Below are 19,178 nucleotides of genomic sequence, written 5' to 3' on the forward strand. Positions count from 1 at the left end.
CTCTTTTGGAAGGTGTTAGCATGAAATTGATCTCGAACTCTAGCAATGGATAGGATCTCTTTAGTTTTTTTCCCAATCAGTTTTTCCCTTCGGTTAGCTCATTGGAGCGGAATTTTAGGATCTAAAACGAGGGTCTAAAATGAAGGGTAACACTTACAAGAAATTATTGAGCAAGTTAATAATTTCTTGATCGAATCAATGCTAACTAATTATTATAGGAATAAGAGTTATTCTAGTGTAATAATTAGTTGAATATGTCTCAATTCATTGAATGGGTAACTAACCACTCTTCAGTGGCTTTTATCCTAAATTGCTAAAGCATCATTGCAAAATTAGATGTCAGTATATTAAAATTTTGCTAAACTTGATTGGATTTAAAGGGTTATGCATGTAGCTAATATAAATAATTTGTTTGGTTTAAAAAAACTTCATAATGACTAGCGCTACAATTAATCTTCTAAGTGCTAATAAGTTAACTGGAGATAACTATACAACATAAAAAAAATACGATAAACATTATACTTATCATTGACAACCTTAAGGTTTGTCTTACTGGAGGAGTTTTCTCAGGTCCTTGCTTCTAATGCACCTCAAAATCTTCGGGATGCATATGAGAGGTGGATAAAGGAAAATGAGAAGGCTAGAGCATATATTCTTGCCAACTTAACTGAAATCTTGGCAAGAAAACATGAATCCATGGCCACTGCACTAGAAATTATGGATTTCTGCGAGAGATGTTTGGACAACTGTCCAAACAGATCAAGTATGATGCTCTAAAGTTCATTTTTAATACCCATATGGATGAGAAGGCCTCAGTACAAGAACACGTTCTCAATATGATGATCCACTTCAACATGGCGAAAATGAACAAGGTCATCATTGATGAGGTCAGTCAAGTTAGCTTTATTATGGAATCTCTGTCAGAGAGTTTCCTTCAGTTTTATAGTAATTTTGTTATGAACAAGCTAGACTACACCCTCACCACCCTTCTTAACGAGCTACAGACTTTCAAGTCCTTGATGAAAGTTAAAGGACAAAAAGAAGATGCAAATGTTGCCACTTCTAGAAAGTTCCACAAAAGTTTGACCTCTAGAAAAAAGTTTGTATCTTCTTCTTCTGGCACCAAGAAAATGAAAAAGAAGAAGATAAGTCAAGGGAATAAAGCTAACCCTACTGCAGCTCAGAAGGGAAAGAAGGCAAAGGTTGCAAAAGAAACTTTTTACATTGCGACTAGGAGGGGCACTGGAAATGCAAGTACCCTAAGTATTTGGTAGAGAAAAAGAAGGCCAAGCAAGGTAAATATGATTTACTAGTTTTGGAAAATTTTTTAGTGAAAAATGATGGTTCGGCCTGGATAATTGATTCATAGGCCACTAATCACGTTTGCTCTTCTTTTTAGGAAATTAGTTAATGGTTGTAGCTCGAGACTAGTGGATGACCATGTGGGTTGGAATAAGGTAGGTCGTCTCAGCAGTGGCAGTGAAAGGCATGAAATTACTCTTCAAGAAATCTTTTCTTTTACTAAAGAATATTTATGTGGTTCCTGGTTTGAAAAGGATCCTCATTTTTGTAAAGTGTTTGTTGGAACAATCTTATACTACATTTTTTATATAAATAAACTTTTTATTTATAAAAATGAGGTTCAAATTTGTTTTATAGACGTAGAGAGCAATTTATACATGCTAAAGTTGTTAGCATCTAAAAGTGCTTCTAGATATTGAAATGTTCAAAATTATAACAACTCAACATAAAAGACAAAAGATTTCTCCTTAAGAAAATGCTCATTTTTGGCATCTAAGATTAGGTCATATAAATCTTAATAGGATTGAGAGATTGGTTAAGAGTGAACTTCTAAGCGAGTTAGAAGAAAACTCTTTACCTGTATATAAGTCATGTCTTGAAGGCAAAATGACAAAAAGAACTTTTACTGGAAAAGGTTATAGAGCCAAAGAGCCCTTATACATTCAAGCCTATGTGGTTCGATGAATGTTAAAGCAAGATGAGGTTTGAATATTTCATCTCTTTCATATATGAATATTCAAGATATAAGTACCTTTATCTAATGCAACATAGATTTGAAGCTCTTGAAAAGTTTAAAGAGTATAAGGCTGAAGATGAGAAATCATCAGATAAAACCAATCAAACATTTCGATCAAATCAAGGTGGAGAGTATATTGATTTACGATTCTAAAACTATATGATGGAACATGGAGTTGTATCTCAACTCTCAGCACCTGGTACATCTCAACAAAATGGTGTATCAGAAAGGAGAAATAGAACTTTGTTGGACATGGTTCGGTGTATGATGAGTTATATTCAATTATCTTATTTGTTTTGGGGTTATGCAATAATGACTACAAGTTATATTTTGACAATGTTCCGTCCAAAAGTGTTTCTGAAACTCCTTTGGAATTATGGAGAGGTCATAAAGGTAGTTTACGACACTTTTGGATTTGGGGTTGTCTAGTACATGTGCTTGAGACAAATCCCAAAAAAATGGAATAGCGTTCAAAATTGTGCCTATTTGTAGACTATCCCAAGGAAATGAGAGGCGGTTACTTCTTTGATCCTTAAGAAAATAAAGTATTTGTATTGAAAAATACTATATTTTTGGAAGAAGACCACATCAAGAAGCATAAGTTGTTGATGTTGCTTCATCTGGTCGAGCACATCCACCTCAAGAGTTGAGGATACCTCAACGTAGTAGAAGGATTCTGGACCAACCTGCTCGCTATATGATTTTAACAAAAACCTTAATTGTCATATCAAATGAAGATGTTGTTCGCTATATGGTTTTAACAAAAACCCTAGTTGTCATATCAAAGGAAGACGTTGAGGATCCATTGACTTATAACCAGGCAATGAATGATGTGGATCAAGATGAATGAGTTAAGGCTATAGATCTTGAAATTGAGTATATGTACTTCAATTCTATCTGGGATCTTGTAGATCAACCTGATGGGGTAAAACCTATAGGTTGCAAAGGGATCTACAAGAGGAAGAGGGATGTAGATGGTAAGGTGTAAACCTTTAAGGCTAGACTGTGACAAAGAGTTATACCCAGGTTGAGGGAGTGGACTATGAAGAAACTTTCTCATCTATTGCAATGCTGAAGTCTATACAAATTCTCTTGTTCATTGTCACATATTATGACTATGAAATATGGCAAATGAATGTCAAGACTTATTTTTGAATGGTAATCTTGAAGAGACCAGTTACATACAACAACTAGAGGGATTCATTAACCAAGGTCAAGAGCAAATGGTTTACAAGCTTAATTGGTCCATTTATGGATTAAAACAGGCCTTTCGATCTTGAAATATAAGATTTGATACTGCGATCAAGTCTTATGGCTTAGACCAGAATGTTGATGAACCTTGTGTTTACGAGAAGATCAGCAATAGTTTAGTAGCTTTCTTAATGTTGTATGTGGATGATATCCTACTCATTGGAAACGATGTAGGTCTACTAACAAATGTAAACGAATGGCTAGTCGTCCAATTCCAAATGAAAGATTTGGGTGAGGTGTAATTTGTTCTACGAATCTAGATCATCAAATATTGTATGCACAAAACGCTAGCCTTGTCTCAGGCATCGTATATTGACAAGTTCCTTGTCAGGTATTCAATGTGCACTTTCAAGAGGCGTTTATTACTTTTCAGGCATGAAATTGTATTTTCTAAGGAATGGTGTTCTAAGACTTCTCAAGAGGTTGAGGAAATTAGACGACTTCCCTATGCAAACTGTTGGCAGTCTTATGTATGCCACGTTGTCTATAAGACCTGACATTTGCTATGAAGCAGAGGTTGTCAGTAGATATCAGTCCAATAGGATTTGATTACTGGACTGCAGTTAGAGATGTCCACGGGGCGAGGCGGGGCCGGGGATGCCATTCCTCATCCCTATCCCTACTCCTCATTTCATTCCTCATCCCCATGAGATTCCCCATGGGGATCGGAGCGGGGATTCCCCGCGGGGAATTCGTGGGGATCGGGTTCCCCGTGGGAAATTTTTTCCCGTTACCTTTTTTTTGTAAAAAGCCAATTAATTTAAATCACTAATGTGAGTAAATTTTAATTAAATAATTAACTTTATCACGAAATTGTTTATTATGGTTAGTTTTATATGACAATTTGAATTTAAGATAAATTACTCAAATTTTGGCCTAAAAAAGCTAATTGATTTTATTTAGTAGAAATAAATAAATGTAAATCAAATTATTCACATATATAATCTAAATTTAAACATTCAATTTAAATATATTCATTATCTTTCCCAAAAAATAATCAAATTTGAAATTTAAATGTAATATTTATAAATAATAATAATAATAACATAATATTAGATAACTATACTAAATAAATATGTAAAAGCTAATCGGGTCGGGGACGGGGAACGGGGCGGGGCCGTGGGCGGGGACGGGGACGGGGAATGCCCGTCCCCGTGGGGAATACATTCCCCGTCCTCGTCCCTATTTAACTCACGGGGAAACTTTTTCCCCACTCCCTCCCTCATTCCTCGCCTAATCAAGGAATCCTCGTCCCCGTAGGGAAATTAGACATCTCTAACTGCAGTTAAGGTCATTCTCAAGTATATTCAGAGAACGAGGGACTACATGCTTGTGTATGGGGGCTAAGGATTCGATCCTTAAAGGATATACTAACTTTGATTTTATGAGCAATAGAGATTCTAGAAAATCTACATCAGGATCAGTGTTCATTCTTAACGTAGGGGTTGTAGTCTAGCGAAGGATAAATCAAGGCTACATTGTTGACTCTACCATGGAGGTAGAGTATGTAACTGCTTGTGAAGCTGCTAAGGAAGCAGTTTGGTTTAGGAAGTTTTGACAAACTTGGAAGTTGTTCTTGACATGTCAAAGCTCATCACCCTTTATTGTGATAATAGTAGTGTTGTGGCAAATTTCAATGAGCCTAGGAGCCACAAGAGAGGAAAACATATTGAGCACAAATATCATTTCATCTAGGAGATTATGTATCGAGGAGACATAATTGTTTCAAAGATCGCTTCAGAGCGCAATGTTGCTGATTCATTTACAAAGGCTCTTCGACTAAAGTCTTTTAGGGTCATTTAAAGAGTATGGGTCTATGGTACATGCATCATCTTGTCTAAAGCAAGTAGAAGATGTTACTGAGTATAGTGTATGCCCTTTATCGTATTGTGTACTTTACTTTGTTTTACACTTTGTATTGTATACCCCACTAGCTTTAAGACAAATGGGAGATTGTTGGGATTGCTACTCTAAATCTCATGGGTTTCGTAGTTTGTAGATTTTGTACATGAATTATTTATTTAATAAAATAAGATGATATTTTGATTTTTAGTTTTCATTAACCTAATCCAATAAACTAAGATCCAAGATTATTTTATATAACTTAAACATGTATATAGTTAACATATAAGTAAATCATGTTTAAGTAATAACCTAAATGGTCTATAGTATACGGATAAGGTTGAGTACCTTATCCTTGTAAAGTGTTATAAACGAAGTGATCCTAATCGCTCATATAGAGACATGTGAGTAAAGGTATCCTATACAAAAAGTTTGTATAAGACCAGACTGTGAAATGATTAGTTTCTCTTTATAACGTTGTTTCTTGAAGAGATTTAACATTTCACTAGGATGAGCATAGGTGACTTGACCATAATCTTAAGTGAGTTGTAAACTTCTGTCTATAAAGGCAATCCTTTGAACTATATGGGTGAGAGTGGCCAAATTGATCGACTCAATAAGCCTACCATTTTGAAGATTTGTCTGAGTAGGGAGCTGGGAATATAGCTACACAAGATTAATCACTCCTTCTCGATTTTAGATTAAGTAGATAATTGTTCCCTAGGGTTGATTCCAAGTCTTGAACAATGAGGCATCTCACTCTCTCATGGTCAAAAAGGGTCTAGTTTATAGTTAAACTATTACTGATTGTTCATTAGAGAGACTAATGGTACTTAAGAAGTTAGATATAACTGTAGGGATAAAATGGTAATTTGACCCAACTGTAATTACGAACAATTCATGAAGGATCGACTTACTGTTGATTGGTTATATTCGTGGACATAAAAATATATCTACAGTGTGAAAAGTACAATTATCGGTCCTTAGTGAAGTGACTGGCATTTAACTAAAGAGTTTAATTAATTAATCTCGTATCATTGGAGCTTTTAATCTGTAGGTTCATAAGGTCCTCTTACTAGCTGATTAAGAATAAAATAATGAATAATTATTTTTGGAATAATTTGACTTGTTCAAATTATTTAAGGGAGTTAAAGGTACTAATTATATTAATGTGATGAATATAAAGTATAGTGTATATCGATACATCATAGTATATAGTTAATTATAAATATAATTTATAACTAAAACTATATGATATGTGAGATATAAGTATTTGAATAAGATTCAAATATTAATTATATGAGTGAGATTCATATAAATACTATAGGTTAAAAAATTAATGTGAATAAGATTCATATTAAAACTATAGGTTATAAGAGAAAGTTGCATCTTAATATGATTAAGATGCATAATATAATGGTTAATTAATTAATGGTTAGTTAGGGGAGTTATTTTTTGTAGGTGGGAGGGAGTTATCGTAACTTCCTTCTGTAATTATCTTTATCTGTGTGTTTGTGAAAACATGGATGAAAAGGTGAGAAAAACGTAGAACATGGAAGAATCTCTCTAACACTGTTATTCTCTCATTAACAAAAAAAAAAAAAAAAAAAAAAAAAAAAAAAAAAGAAAAACTCTCTGAAAATTTACCTTCCCTCTACCAAAACTTTAAAGAAATCCCACCATTTCATTCCTTGTTGGAGAATAACAAGATCAATGCGCAGTGGTGTCTTTCGAATCATTATTTATGGTGTTCGTGTGTTCAGGAAGAGTTCTTGTTGTTCGTGCAAGGGAGATTGTGATCTCGATGAGAGGAAAATCCGTGAACGAGAAGTGATCTTCAAATGTGAGCGTTCTCTCCATTTTTCCCCTCTAGTAAAAGCATGATAAAAGCATAATTATTTATCATGTAATTCTGTATGTTTACTTTTCTATATTTTCTATGTTTTTAAAAATTGAATGTCAATGGCACGGCGTTCACACACTTCCATAAGGAATTCGACTTGACTACCAAATCCTGCAATAGTAGTTAAATCATCCGTAAAAGCTTATAAAATCAATACAAAATCGTAAAAACTAACTTAGGACTATTCCAAGACACGTGTTTGCTATTTTTTCCCCTCATTTTAGCCCATTCAGGGTTCAAAATATCATGTGAAGTCCTACTTTTACTAAAGAAAGGTAATAAAATAGATATCAAAATCATGCACTTTATGACATTTATCTCACCCTCGAGCTTAAATCTTTACTTGTTCTCAGGCAAATAAACTATATAACATATCATGAAAGCTAATGTACATGCTTGGTCAAGTGTAAGTGCAAAGTAAACAACTTTTTGGAGATGTCTCAAACTTTAGTGTCTTGCTTGTTCAAATTTCAAAAAGACCCTCACAAAAGTTTTATTGACATAAGGCTCAACTTCCCTCAACTAACTAGCCAGCATGCCAAACTAACCAGGTTACCAATCATCCAACCTCGTGTACTCAGTAATGGTTCACAAGTTTCACCAAAGCTCCATGCCAAAGTGGAAATACACCCTCCTCCAAACTTTTGCTTTTGCTAGGCCTTAAAGTTTCTATTTTGCAAGCCTTTATTAATTTCTTTTCTTGTTCTTGCCTAGGACAAATTCTTAGTGTCACCCACACCTTTTTTTCAGCTTACGCACATGAGGTGTTATGCCAAACATCTGACTACGAGCAAGGGTCATAATTAAAGCAAACACTCACTTTCCTTGTCAACCATTTTTCTACAAAAGAAAGTACGGGTTACTTGCTCGCCTTTGGCTACTTTAGTTAACTCAAAAAAGAGAAGTTTCATCCTAGCATTTATTCTCTTTTTTTTCCTCAAGGTTTAACACACAAACAAATATTTTATACATGATTAGTACATATTTTTGCTAATGAAAAAATAAGATAATAGAAATTTTCCCCCCAAATTTGATAGAGACAGTGTTCTCATTGGCTAAAAAAGGAGAGAGAAAAAAAATAGGATGTTAGTCTGGCTAGACTACAGAGCAAAAGAGTTAGGTTCTCCTAGTATGCTAGGTTGGGTGAACATGTAGAAGAATAGCCTAAGGGAGTTTTGCACTCAAAGCCTGGATTCGAAAATTAGTCAAGCTAGTAAGAGGTAAGCTTTAGATATCATCATTAAACATATTGATGATATCAAAATATTTTTGCAATTTACCCAAATATATTTAAACATTTCAAAATCATTCTCAAATTTTTACTTTATTTTTAAAAAATCTATGACCTCTTAATCTCTTTTTAGTAATACAAAAAAGAACAAAACTAACTAGATATCAAATCATTAGACACCACAACATCGATCCATGGGAGATGATCTTCAAGTCATGCACCAGAGACGTTGGTTCGTGGTGCATTACATTCCAAAATATGAGCAACGGTATTACAGATTTTTAGACAAAAAGAGAAGACCGAAACAATGTCTTGTCAATGAATACCTCTAATGTCATTAACAAATGCTTGGACTTCATTATTGAAAGAGTCCCGACCTTAAAGTAAGTTCCAAATAATCATCCAATTTGATCCAACTCATAAAAAACAAATCCATGCTTCTTCAATTGTAATAGTATCGTTTAAGAGAATAACAGTCTTGTGAAGCTCAACAATACCGATGAACTTTAGATCTTTTTTGCATGGGTATGACCTCTTAGTCGAGGGTTTAAATTTTATGTTTATTGATAAATCACTCCAAAACATGCTTTAAATAGATTGAATCCTAAGTTAGTCTCTTTTATCATTCTCTCAAGTCTAGTCCTGAAAATTGTCAGATATAAATAACTCATCTACAGTTATATTCGAGGTCAGAGATTCAGTTCTGATGATGATGATGATGATGATAATAATAACAATAAATAAATAATTTTTAAAAAAAAAAAAAAAAAAAAAACCTTATCCTAAAAATCTGGAAACAGAAGTTAGTGCTCTCTTTGGAGAGATTCCTGAAAATGGCGGTAATCCTCAACTCCTTCTTACCTCCAATTCACACACTGATTTCTTCAATTCGGCAAAGGATTCCGTGCACTTCTCCTTCGCCGCGGTGGCCTATGGATTCATCCCCCAAATGTCGCTCTGAATCTCAATCGGTAATTCTCCCAAAATCACTGTAATCAATCTGGAACTTGTCACTTGCATTTTATGGCTATAGCTTTCTAATATGTAATCAGATTAAAAAAGGCGTTGCAGTTCCGAGGAGGAGTGCAATGGCGTTGATGTTGTCCACTTATATTTTCTCGAATTCTGCGTTGGCTGAGCCATCTCCATCTGTTGGATTATTGGAGTACATTGACACTTTTGATGGCTATTCGTTCAAATACCCTAAGAATTGGATTCAAGTTCGAGGAGCGGGGTCTGACATATTCTTTAGGGATCCGTTTGTTCTTGATGAGAATCTTTTGGTGGAGTTCTCGTCACCGTCTTCATCTAGGTATAACAGCGTTCAGGATTTAGGACCTCCTGAAGAAGCTGGGAAGAGAGTGCTGAAGCAATATTTGACAGAGTTCATGTCCACCAGGCTTGGGGTTAGAAGGGAATCCAACATTCTTTCAACTTCTTCCAGAATGGCTGATGATGGGAAAACTTACTACCAAGTTGAGGTAATATGCAAATTTGATACAATTCTACTCTTATCCTTTTGTGCTTCAACTCTATCCATTTTGCTGAACAACTTGTTCTTCATCTGTTCATTTATGGTTATGATATTCAAGATGATTAGTTTCTCAACTTCAACTTTCACCTTGTGTATGTTAGATGATATAATGTTAAAATTTATCTTCACCTGTCGGCTTAAGTTTTTGGAGGTTAATCGGTGTGATACAAGGAAGGAAAGTGATAGATGATATAATATTAAATTTAACTTCACTTATCAACTTGAGCTTTTGGATCAATCAGGAAGTTAAGAGTGTGATTTAAGAGTGTCATATAGGTTCTAGACTTTGAGAAGTGTCTAAAAGGTTCTTGAACTTTCAATCAATTTAGAGACCTAGTTGTCATTTTTGAAGTATTTCTACCTATTTAATACAAAATTGAAAGTTTAAGGGGTAGAGGGCTAATAGATACTTTTTAAATCTCAAAGATCTATGAGACAAACACAAGAACAAAATTTGAAACTTGTAATCTCACCTATTAAAAACCTTCTCTAATTTTTCAAAACAAAAATTGTGTTTGGTCCAGTGTAATTACTGGCTCTTCCCTTAATCCATTTAAAACAACCCTGTTGAGTGTTTTCAACCACAGAACTCACTAGCCATGAAGCTTGGTGATATACAACAGAAAACCATAATGGTGTAAGAGTAACGTTCCAAAGATTGTTGTGAGTTGTGACATTCTAGCTTTGACACTTGAAAGTTACATTTCATTTGAAATTTATTCGAGACAAAAAATGAGGTTTAAACCTAAAGTATTTCATATTTTTCTCTGCAATTCTAAATGGAACTAACACGTAGGTTAAAGTGTAAGTTAATCATAATATGTCATTTAGCTTATATGATCATTTCTTCAAATGCATCATAACGATCTGCAATCATGTGGGTATCAGGTAAACATAAAGTCATATGCGAACAACAATGAATTGGCAGTGATGCCGCAGGATCGGGTGGTTCGTTTGGAATGGGATCGAAGATATCTCTCAGTTCTTGGAGTTGAAAACAATCGGCTATACGAGTTGAGATTACAAACTCCAGAAAATGTGTTTGTAGAAGAAGAAAATGAACTGCGTCAAGTTATGGATTCTTTCAGAGTCAACAAAGTGAATGCATGAAATGAATTGTAGCAGCCAAGGGTTTTCAGATGTAATAGCTGAAAAATATTGTACTTTTCATTATCAAAGCAAATTGCTTCTGCATTTTACAGTTTGATATTGGAGTCCTGTCTCACTAATCTCATATTTCTTGATTCCTTGATTTAGTAAAAGGGCACCAAAGATTGACAAAGTATCAATTTCACTGAAACAGGAATCACTTCCGAGCTGCTAAAAGGCATTAAACAAACTTTACAAATGGGCAGATATTTTTAGTCTGTTTTCACCTATCATGAGATTGTGCTATGGTTCACAGGATTTAACAGAAGATCATGCACTCAAGATCATCACAAATTCACTGCAAGTTGCTGCTATTGTTTATGACCGAACTTCAAACTTCCCTGCTCGTGTTAGAGCTCGAAAGCCTTTGTAAGGATGATTTGGCAAGTTCTTCACATCAAGTTTATCAACTTGCAGGCCAGAGAGGACTACACCCATGATCTTAAAACGCACTTGAAATGTTGGAAATACATGAAGCTGTTGTAATCCTGTCTCAAGTGTTAATGTTCCAGACATTGAAGGAGTTTTATCTTTTGGCATCTTTCCAATTGTCCAAGAGCAGATCTGTAGAAATAAATTCCATCCTTTTTAGCTTATCAATTGCCAAATACCAAATTAAAGACACTGCAACGAAAATCAACTTAAAAAGGCATTTAGAAGAACTCTTCGGGTTGACTAGCAAGTAGGGCTGAATATAACTCCCTTTCTTCAGTTTAACGATATACATAATATATCAGTTTTTTGGAATAAAAAGTGATGCAACTATCACCTTGCTAGATAAGATGTTCACTGTTCCATAATTTGAAGTAAGGTCAGCTGATAAAACACATGAGGGCAATTGAAACTGCACATCTATTGCGTCAATCGGCTTTCCGGGATCATGTCGAATTCCTACCAACACACTGACTCGACATATCCCTGCATCTGATGTAAACTGAGGCTTTACATACATAGGAGTATTCTTCAACTTTCTCACCCTGAATGGAAGTAAAATTGATATGGTAAAAGAGGGAATACAAATAGTTAACGCACTATAACCTGGAAAAGTAGATACTTTCCAGTTTCCAGTATCTATGTTCTTCATGTTAAACTTATTCATACCTGTAACTCACGAGCTTAAACTGTCCATCAGGAGGCACAAATGACAGGATTTGATGTGATTCCCATGGGCGGAACCGAACACAGGGATGGAATCTCACATCATCAAGGATTGAAGGATTTGTAAATGAAAGGGTCAAATCAGGAAGACCAGATAGATGAGAATTTACTTGGACCTCACCATAAATTTCACACTTGACCAGGTGGCCATCCCTGGACAAGACAATTCAACAGCAAGATTGAATACAACATGTTTACTATTCTCATGCGCTTGCTATTCATTAGAACTTTAATTGAGCTGCATTACTGAAATGTTTATATATTAAAGGTCACAAAATTTTGTATACTGTAGGTTTTCAGAAACCAAACTGAAATTTCTCAATACTAAAAAATTAATTAAAAAACCTAATTTAATGGCAAAACTTAAAAGTATAGTTGGTGGATTGAATAAGTACTGATATTCATTATAAAAATAAAAACTAAAGGAAAGCTTTTAGGACCTGTTTAGAATGGCGTCCATCTCCTCAACAAGATCAACATTAACTTCATTTTTAGCATATTTTGGATCTGTAGTTCTCCATGGAACATGAGATGCGATTGCACCTGGAATGGTGTCGCTCACATTCGAACTGTTACCAGTCACCACGCTCAATACTTTGCTTACAAGGTTTGGTGGAGCTATGATTTCTCTCAGGATGTTAGGTTCTGTAGTGAGGGGGAACCCGTTGTCTATCATCTCATCCAGAAGCTACAAATTGCAACTAACAATTACTTTTCGGTTGAGGGAAATTAAATTAACAATCTAAGAATGAGTTATTTGGCATAATAGTGTCTGATATCCTCTTCTTTAGTGCACACAGGCTGTTTAATTCACGCAGAACTGATGCAACCAAGCTTCAAAGGAGAAAATCTCCCAGATCCCTCAAAGGAGTCTTTTATTATTATTCAAATTTCAAAATGTCTATCAGTACAAGAGATTAAACCACTATACATGAAGGATTAATGGGTTATCCTATCAGGCTACCACCTTCTAACTAAGTAAAAAGCTATATAACAACAAACTTAAATAAATAAATCAAACTACTGCAAAGTATAGTTCACTTAGTTGACGCATTACTTACCTCCCTATAGGCGGGAGATCCGAATCCCCCCACCCCATATTCAACTCCAATAATAATGATAAAAGATAACTAAAAATGAATAAATAAAGACTAAAAACTACAACAATTAACAATTAACAATTCAAATTAAGAACTACAAAACTACTGCTAATGATACATCAAGAACTTACATAAATAGGGAACAAATCTAACCATTCATTTTCCTGTGAAAGTTTCTAGAACTAAAGTAGTAGGTACTCCCTTAATCAAAAATTAGCATGTACGTGAATAGGTTTGGGCATTACCTCGTATACAATGACAAAATTATCCTTGACTAAATCTTCATTCAATTCCCCAAGATAATCTGTGAGAACATCAGCCACTCTGCAGAGGAACTAAGGATGAAAAGTTAAGGACTCAAATATCCAACCTGATTTCTTACTCATTCTAGAGAAGAAATTTTTACCTCAATGCCCATTAAAGGCGGCATTTCGACTTGGGTGCAGGCCAAGAAAGTGATTCCCGCGCGAACAACTTGGAAAAGATAATGGGTTGGAGAAGCAATCACCGGCTGCATCTAGAAATAGATGAAAAAACAAAACAAAGAATCAAAATCAAGCCAGCATAACGGAGTTTCAAGTGTGTTCACAGCTTAACTTTGAACAAATACTTCAAAATCAAAGACCCAGATGTCAAAATCTAAAAGCAAAACCAAGAATTCACAACAAAATAGAGCAGTTACGAATGGAAAATTTGCAATTTTAGGGGTACCTTGAAGGAATCACCTTGAGATAGGGATTGGTCCCAGAACCAAGTGCATATAGATCGGTCGACACGATGCCCAGTGAGCTGTTTCTCCAGCATAATCTCTCTGCAAATGTTAAACAGTTGAATTGGAAGACAGGATTCAAGGGGGGAAACTGTGATTGAATATGGGAAGATGAATTACAGTTGATAGAGAATGGAAGGAGTGAATGTGAAGTAGGATTATCTCTTACCCTGAATCGGATAGCAGAAATATGCATTGCAACATCGGTTAATCGGAGTCTGAAAGTGACAAATGACGAAGATCGATCGATGAGCTACGGATCAGAGAAGAGGTCTCTACCCTTGGGTGGAGAGTGAGATTTTGGTAGAAATTGTGTATTTCATCCGAATCTCTCTCATCAATCACTATGAATGTATATGCAAGGAAATATTGTGAAAATATCAATTTCGACAAAATTTTAATCTATCATTTTTAGAAAGGAAGACAATATTTAGATATATAGTAAATATAAGTACGAGACCAAATTTTTTAAAAAAAATAAAAAATAATTATGAAATAATATCAATTATTAAAAATTAATTACAAAATTAAACGATATGAAATAATCGTAAATTTTTTATTATAAAATAAATTTGATACAGAAATGAAATATCATAGCATCAAACTAATATAACATAATAAGAATAAAAAAAAATTATAACATTAAACATAACACAGCATAATAGAAAAGAAAGAATAATAAAAAAACTCTACAAGTATATAGAACTTGAGAAAAAATGAAAAAAATATTAGAGAATTCACGTTAAATTTGATTTAAGATGAAATGATGTGAAAATTCAATGAAAACTATTTGAATGAAAATATGTGGTTTATTGAAAATAATGATTTTGTATGATAAACAAGAAAAAAAAATCCTTCATTTGCACTTCCATTGAGCTAGGCATAATTAATTGCTAAAAACACTAGAAATTTCAAGAAATTGGAGGAAAATTAAAACCCCACTAAAATTTTCATTGAAATTTCAAATTTTGAACTGAAATTTTGAACTATGCTTCTAACAAATAATAAAAGTATAACTAATATTCTCCTAATATTCTCTTTTTAATGTTTTGCTCTTTCTAAATATTTTTCCTTCATATTTCTAAACTTATCAGGTTTAACTTCTCTCTCTTAGAGTTGGAGCATTAAGTTGGGTTCACATGTAGAATTTATATGTTTATGCTTCGGATGAGAGTTGTTTATATGAGTTAGAAAGAATGTGTTTGGGATGATATATTGAATTCATATGTCAGGAATATTTTTTACAATTTTTTTTACATAAATAATCTACTTTTATGGTGATTATTTTTATTTGGAGACTTTTTTGTTTGATAATTTTACAATTTTTAATAAACTATATATTTTTTTTTTTTTCTTAAGTACACATCTATAGTTCAGAGTTTTGGAAATTGAGGTTTAGGGTTTTATTTTTGGATCATGCATTCCAATTTTTTTTAAAAAAAATAAGCAATCATTTTACAAATTTGTGCATGTAACGTTTCTAGTTAATTTGAACAAAATTATATTGAATTCATTGGAATAAAATAAATTTGGATGTATATTGTAAGTGGAATATCTTCAAAATGTAATTGTTCTATAATGACCATATTAATAGTCATGTTACATGGTTAGCACAAAAAATATGTAACAAATGGCCACAATCTCCGAGCTGGTTATATGATATTGTTGGGGTTGATACTTTAAATCTCATGGGTTCTGTAATTTGTAATTGTAATGTACAAACAATTTATTTATCTAATAAAATTTTAGACATTTTATTTGACATTTAGTAGTATTAACCTACAAAACTAATAAACTAAGATCTAAAGTTATCTTTGTAACTTAAACATGTATGTGAAGACATATAGGTGGATCGTGTTTAAGTGATAGCCTAAATGATTTGCAATAGATGTATAAGGTTGGACACCTTATCCTAGTGACACTACAAATACGGCTCGCTTTGTAGTTATTACAATTGTTGTAAATTGCTACAAATGATCTGATCTTGATCATTCATGTAAAGACATGTGAGCAAAAGTGTTCTATGCAATGGGTTTGTATAAGACCGGACCAAAAAAATAAATAGTCTCATTATATAATACCGTTAATATAAGAGACTTACATTTCACCAAGATGATCATAAGTGACTTACTTGGATCTTGACTAAGTTGTGAACTCTTGCCTATGAAGGTGGTCCTTTGATCTGCATGGGTGAGAGTGGTCAGTTCGCCAACTCAATATTCCTACCATTTCGGGGATTTGTCTGATTGGAAGTTGAGAACGCAACTACACAATAAGGAATTTCTTCATTCCCTGGTGCTAGGGTTGAAGGATCTCATATCTAAGTGTTTTATGAGTGTGTTTGGATCACTCGAATCTCACAGTGACCGAAATGCAAATATATACATTCAACAGATACGGTTATGCAAACAAATCTTAATTAACGGCATGTTTGGAACAAGATAAACAACAAGGGAGAAAGTTCCATACCAGTTGAAGACAATCTTCACACTTTGGAACTCCAACGCAGCGGAAAACCTCCACGCGATCTACCAACGCCCAACGGAAACGTCGACTACAGCAGCACGAACAACGCGAACTCACGACCACAACAGGGACGACACCACCACTAAATAGCCCTGAATATTCTCGAAGTAAAAACTCAAAGGGTGGTCTTTGGTGAATTTGGTAGAGGAAAGAGGAATACGAATCGTGTAGGCGATAAGCAAGTGGGAGGGAAGCAAACGCTATCACATAGCAAAATTTCTTATCATTTAGAAGGACTGAACGATTGTTTAGAAAAAGGTATACGGCCGTTTAGTAAAACCGGCACACTATAGGATCGTTTAGAGAAGCTATCCAATCATGTAGGCGACAGTGTCAATCGTTTAGCGCGAGGTGGACAATCATTTAGGCGGAGAAGAGCTATCGTATAGTCTCTCGAAGCGATCATTTTGCTTTCTACCAACACGCGCTCTCTTTCTTTTCTTTGGGACAACGATTCAAAATGAAACGATTTCATTTTTATTTTATCAGTTACAATAACCGATGGTTTCCCACTAACCCATGTCCGAACGTGAAATTTGGCTTAATTATCAAATTAACCAATTAATTAATTAATTAATATAATCATATTATATTTTTATTCTATAGTTTGATATCACATATCTACTATAGTATTTTCTCCTCTACTTGATATAAATCATATTTATATCTAATTTCCTCCAAAATAATGTATCTCATACATTTAGCCAATTATATCATATATAATTAACCAATCCAATTATATCACATATAATTAAACTTTCTCTTATCAATTTGAACATTTCAAATTAATCAAAATACTTGTTCTCGACTTTATCCAAGCTACCCAGGGGACCTAATGGACCTATGGCTCGAAGCTCCAACGGTCCGTGAATAGCTGACTAAACTCTTTAGCCACGAGATCCACCATCCGTTAACTGTCAGGTATTCCACTAAAGACCAACAGCTGAACTCTTCTTACCACAGATATATTTTTGTGTCCATCGGATATAACCAATCATGAGTATGATGACTCTTCACAGATGCTCATAAGTACAACTGAGCCAAATTACCGTTATGTCCCTGTAGTTACATCTCACTTCTTAAGTACCACTGACTATGTGTGAACACCTCTCCAGCCAAGAGAAGGTGTGTGGCGCCACATCGTTCAAGCCCCAGAATCAGCCCTTAAGGGAGTTATCTATCTACTTACTCCTGCCTCGAGGAAGGAGTGAATTCCATCTTGTGTAGCTGAGTTCCCAGCTCTCAAATCAGATGAATCCCCAAAATGGTAGGTTTGAATCAGCGACCTGACCATTCGCACCCATACAAATCAAAGGACCGCCCTCAATAATAGAAGTTTCCAACTCACTCAGGATTGAGGTCATGTTACCTATGGTCATCCTAGTGAAGTGAACTCTCTGTCATGAACGGTGTTATATAATGAGACGTTAACACTTCGTGGTCAGGTCTTATACAACTATTTGTATAGGACGCCCCCGCTCGTATGTTCCCAACACGAATGATCAGGATCAGATCATATGTGATAAGTCATAACACTTGTGACCATTCTACAAAGCGAGCCGTATCCATATCATTACAGGATGAGGTTTCCCTCATATATCCATATACTACAGACAATTTTGGTTATCACTCAAGACATGATCCACTTGTATGTCACCACATACATGCTTAAGTCACATACAGATAACCAGAGATTTTATGTTTATTGGTTTGTGGTAAAGCAAATAAAACAAGCAACTTAGCAAAAATACAAGATGTGAAGTAAATATCATATATTAATAACACAAGCGTTCGTACAAACTGTTTACAAACTACAGGACACAAGACTTTAGGGCATCAACCCCAACAAGGGTAAGTAGAGAAATTGATCCTTTAAGGGCTAATTCCGAGATTGGAACAATGTGGCGCCACACCCTTTCCTGGCCCAATAGGGGTTGGTCATGGTTGGACTATAACTTATTGTTCATTAGAGGGACCAGTGGTACTTAAGGAGTTAGATGTAATTACATGGGCAAAATGATAATTTTGGTCTAACTGTACTTATGAGCAATTTATGAAGGGTTATCGCACCATTGATTGGTTATATCCAATGAATACAGAAATATACTTGTAGTGCGAAGAGTGCAGTTGTTGGTCTTCGGTAGAGTGACAGACAATTAATGAAAGTTTGTTAATTTAATTAAAAAGTTTAATTAATTAATCAAGTACCATTGGAGTTTCAATCTATAAGTCCATAAGGTCTCCTCAGTAGTTCAACTGGGAGTAATGAGAATCCAATTAATTTTGGATTAATTTGAAAATTTCAAATTAGTTGAGAAAATTAATTATATATATGATATAATTAATATAAATTAATTATATGTGATATTATTAAAATAAGATATTTGATATATTATAATATGAAGTTTTATTTGAGAGAGAATAAATATTTGAATTTCATCCAAATATTAATTTTATGAATATGATTCATATATATACTATAGGTTAAATTTAATATGAATTTGATTTATATTAAGTACTATAGAGTAAATGAGAGAATATTAAACTATATGTTATATTATATTTGATATAATATAAACTATAAGTTATATATTGTATTGGATATAACATATAGTGTATATATGCATATAGTAAGTTGGTTATTATATATTTATATATATTATATTATTTTAGTATT

General features: G+C 34.1%; 2 protein-coding genes across 5 annotated transcripts; one reads left to right on the top strand and one right to left on the bottom strand.

The window, feature by feature from the left end:
- Positions 1-9,034: 9,034 nt before the first annotated feature.
- Positions 9,035-11,548, top strand: LOC120083331 (psbP domain-containing protein 1, chloroplastic). The gene is made up of 4 exons (XM_039039044.2): positions 9,035-9,236; positions 9,318-9,746; positions 10,688-10,940; positions 11,103-11,548. Exons 1-3 carry the CDS (start codon positions 9,099-9,101, stop codon positions 10,907-10,909), a joined length of 789 nt encoding a protein of 262 aa, XP_038894972.1. The 5' UTR covers positions 9,035-9,098; the 3' UTR covers positions 10,910-10,940; positions 11,103-11,548.
- On the bottom strand, positions 10,942-14,384 carry LOC120083330 (AP-3 complex subunit mu). 4 transcript variants are annotated; one of them, XM_039039040.2, is made up of 8 exons: positions 14,145-14,384; positions 13,918-14,017; positions 13,613-13,723; positions 13,452-13,541; positions 12,547-12,794; positions 12,050-12,259; positions 11,718-11,925; positions 10,942-11,512 (listed from the first exon to the last, which is right to left on the bottom strand). In XM_039039040.2, the coding sequence occupies exons 1-8, from the start codon at positions 14,177-14,179 to the stop codon at positions 11,267-11,269; spliced, it is 1,248 nt and encodes a 415-aa protein (XP_038894968.1). In that variant the 5' UTR covers positions 14,180-14,384; the 3' UTR covers positions 10,942-11,266. The 4 variants fall into 4 exon arrangements, with proteins under 4 accessions (XP_038894968.1, XP_038894970.1, XP_038894969.1 ...); XM_039039042.2 differs by having other exon boundaries at positions 13,932-14,017; positions 14,145-14,382; XM_039039041.2 differs by having other exon boundaries at positions 13,613-13,717; positions 14,145-14,382.
- Positions 14,385-19,178: the final 4,794 nt, after the last annotated feature.

Source organism: Benincasa hispida, chromosome 8, assembly GCF_027475165.1.
Source record: "Benincasa hispida cultivar pf3 chromosome 8, pf3_genome.v1.1, whole genome shotgun sequence".
NCBI lineage: Eukaryota > Viridiplantae > Streptophyta > Magnoliopsida > Cucurbitales > Cucurbitaceae > Benincasa > Benincasa hispida.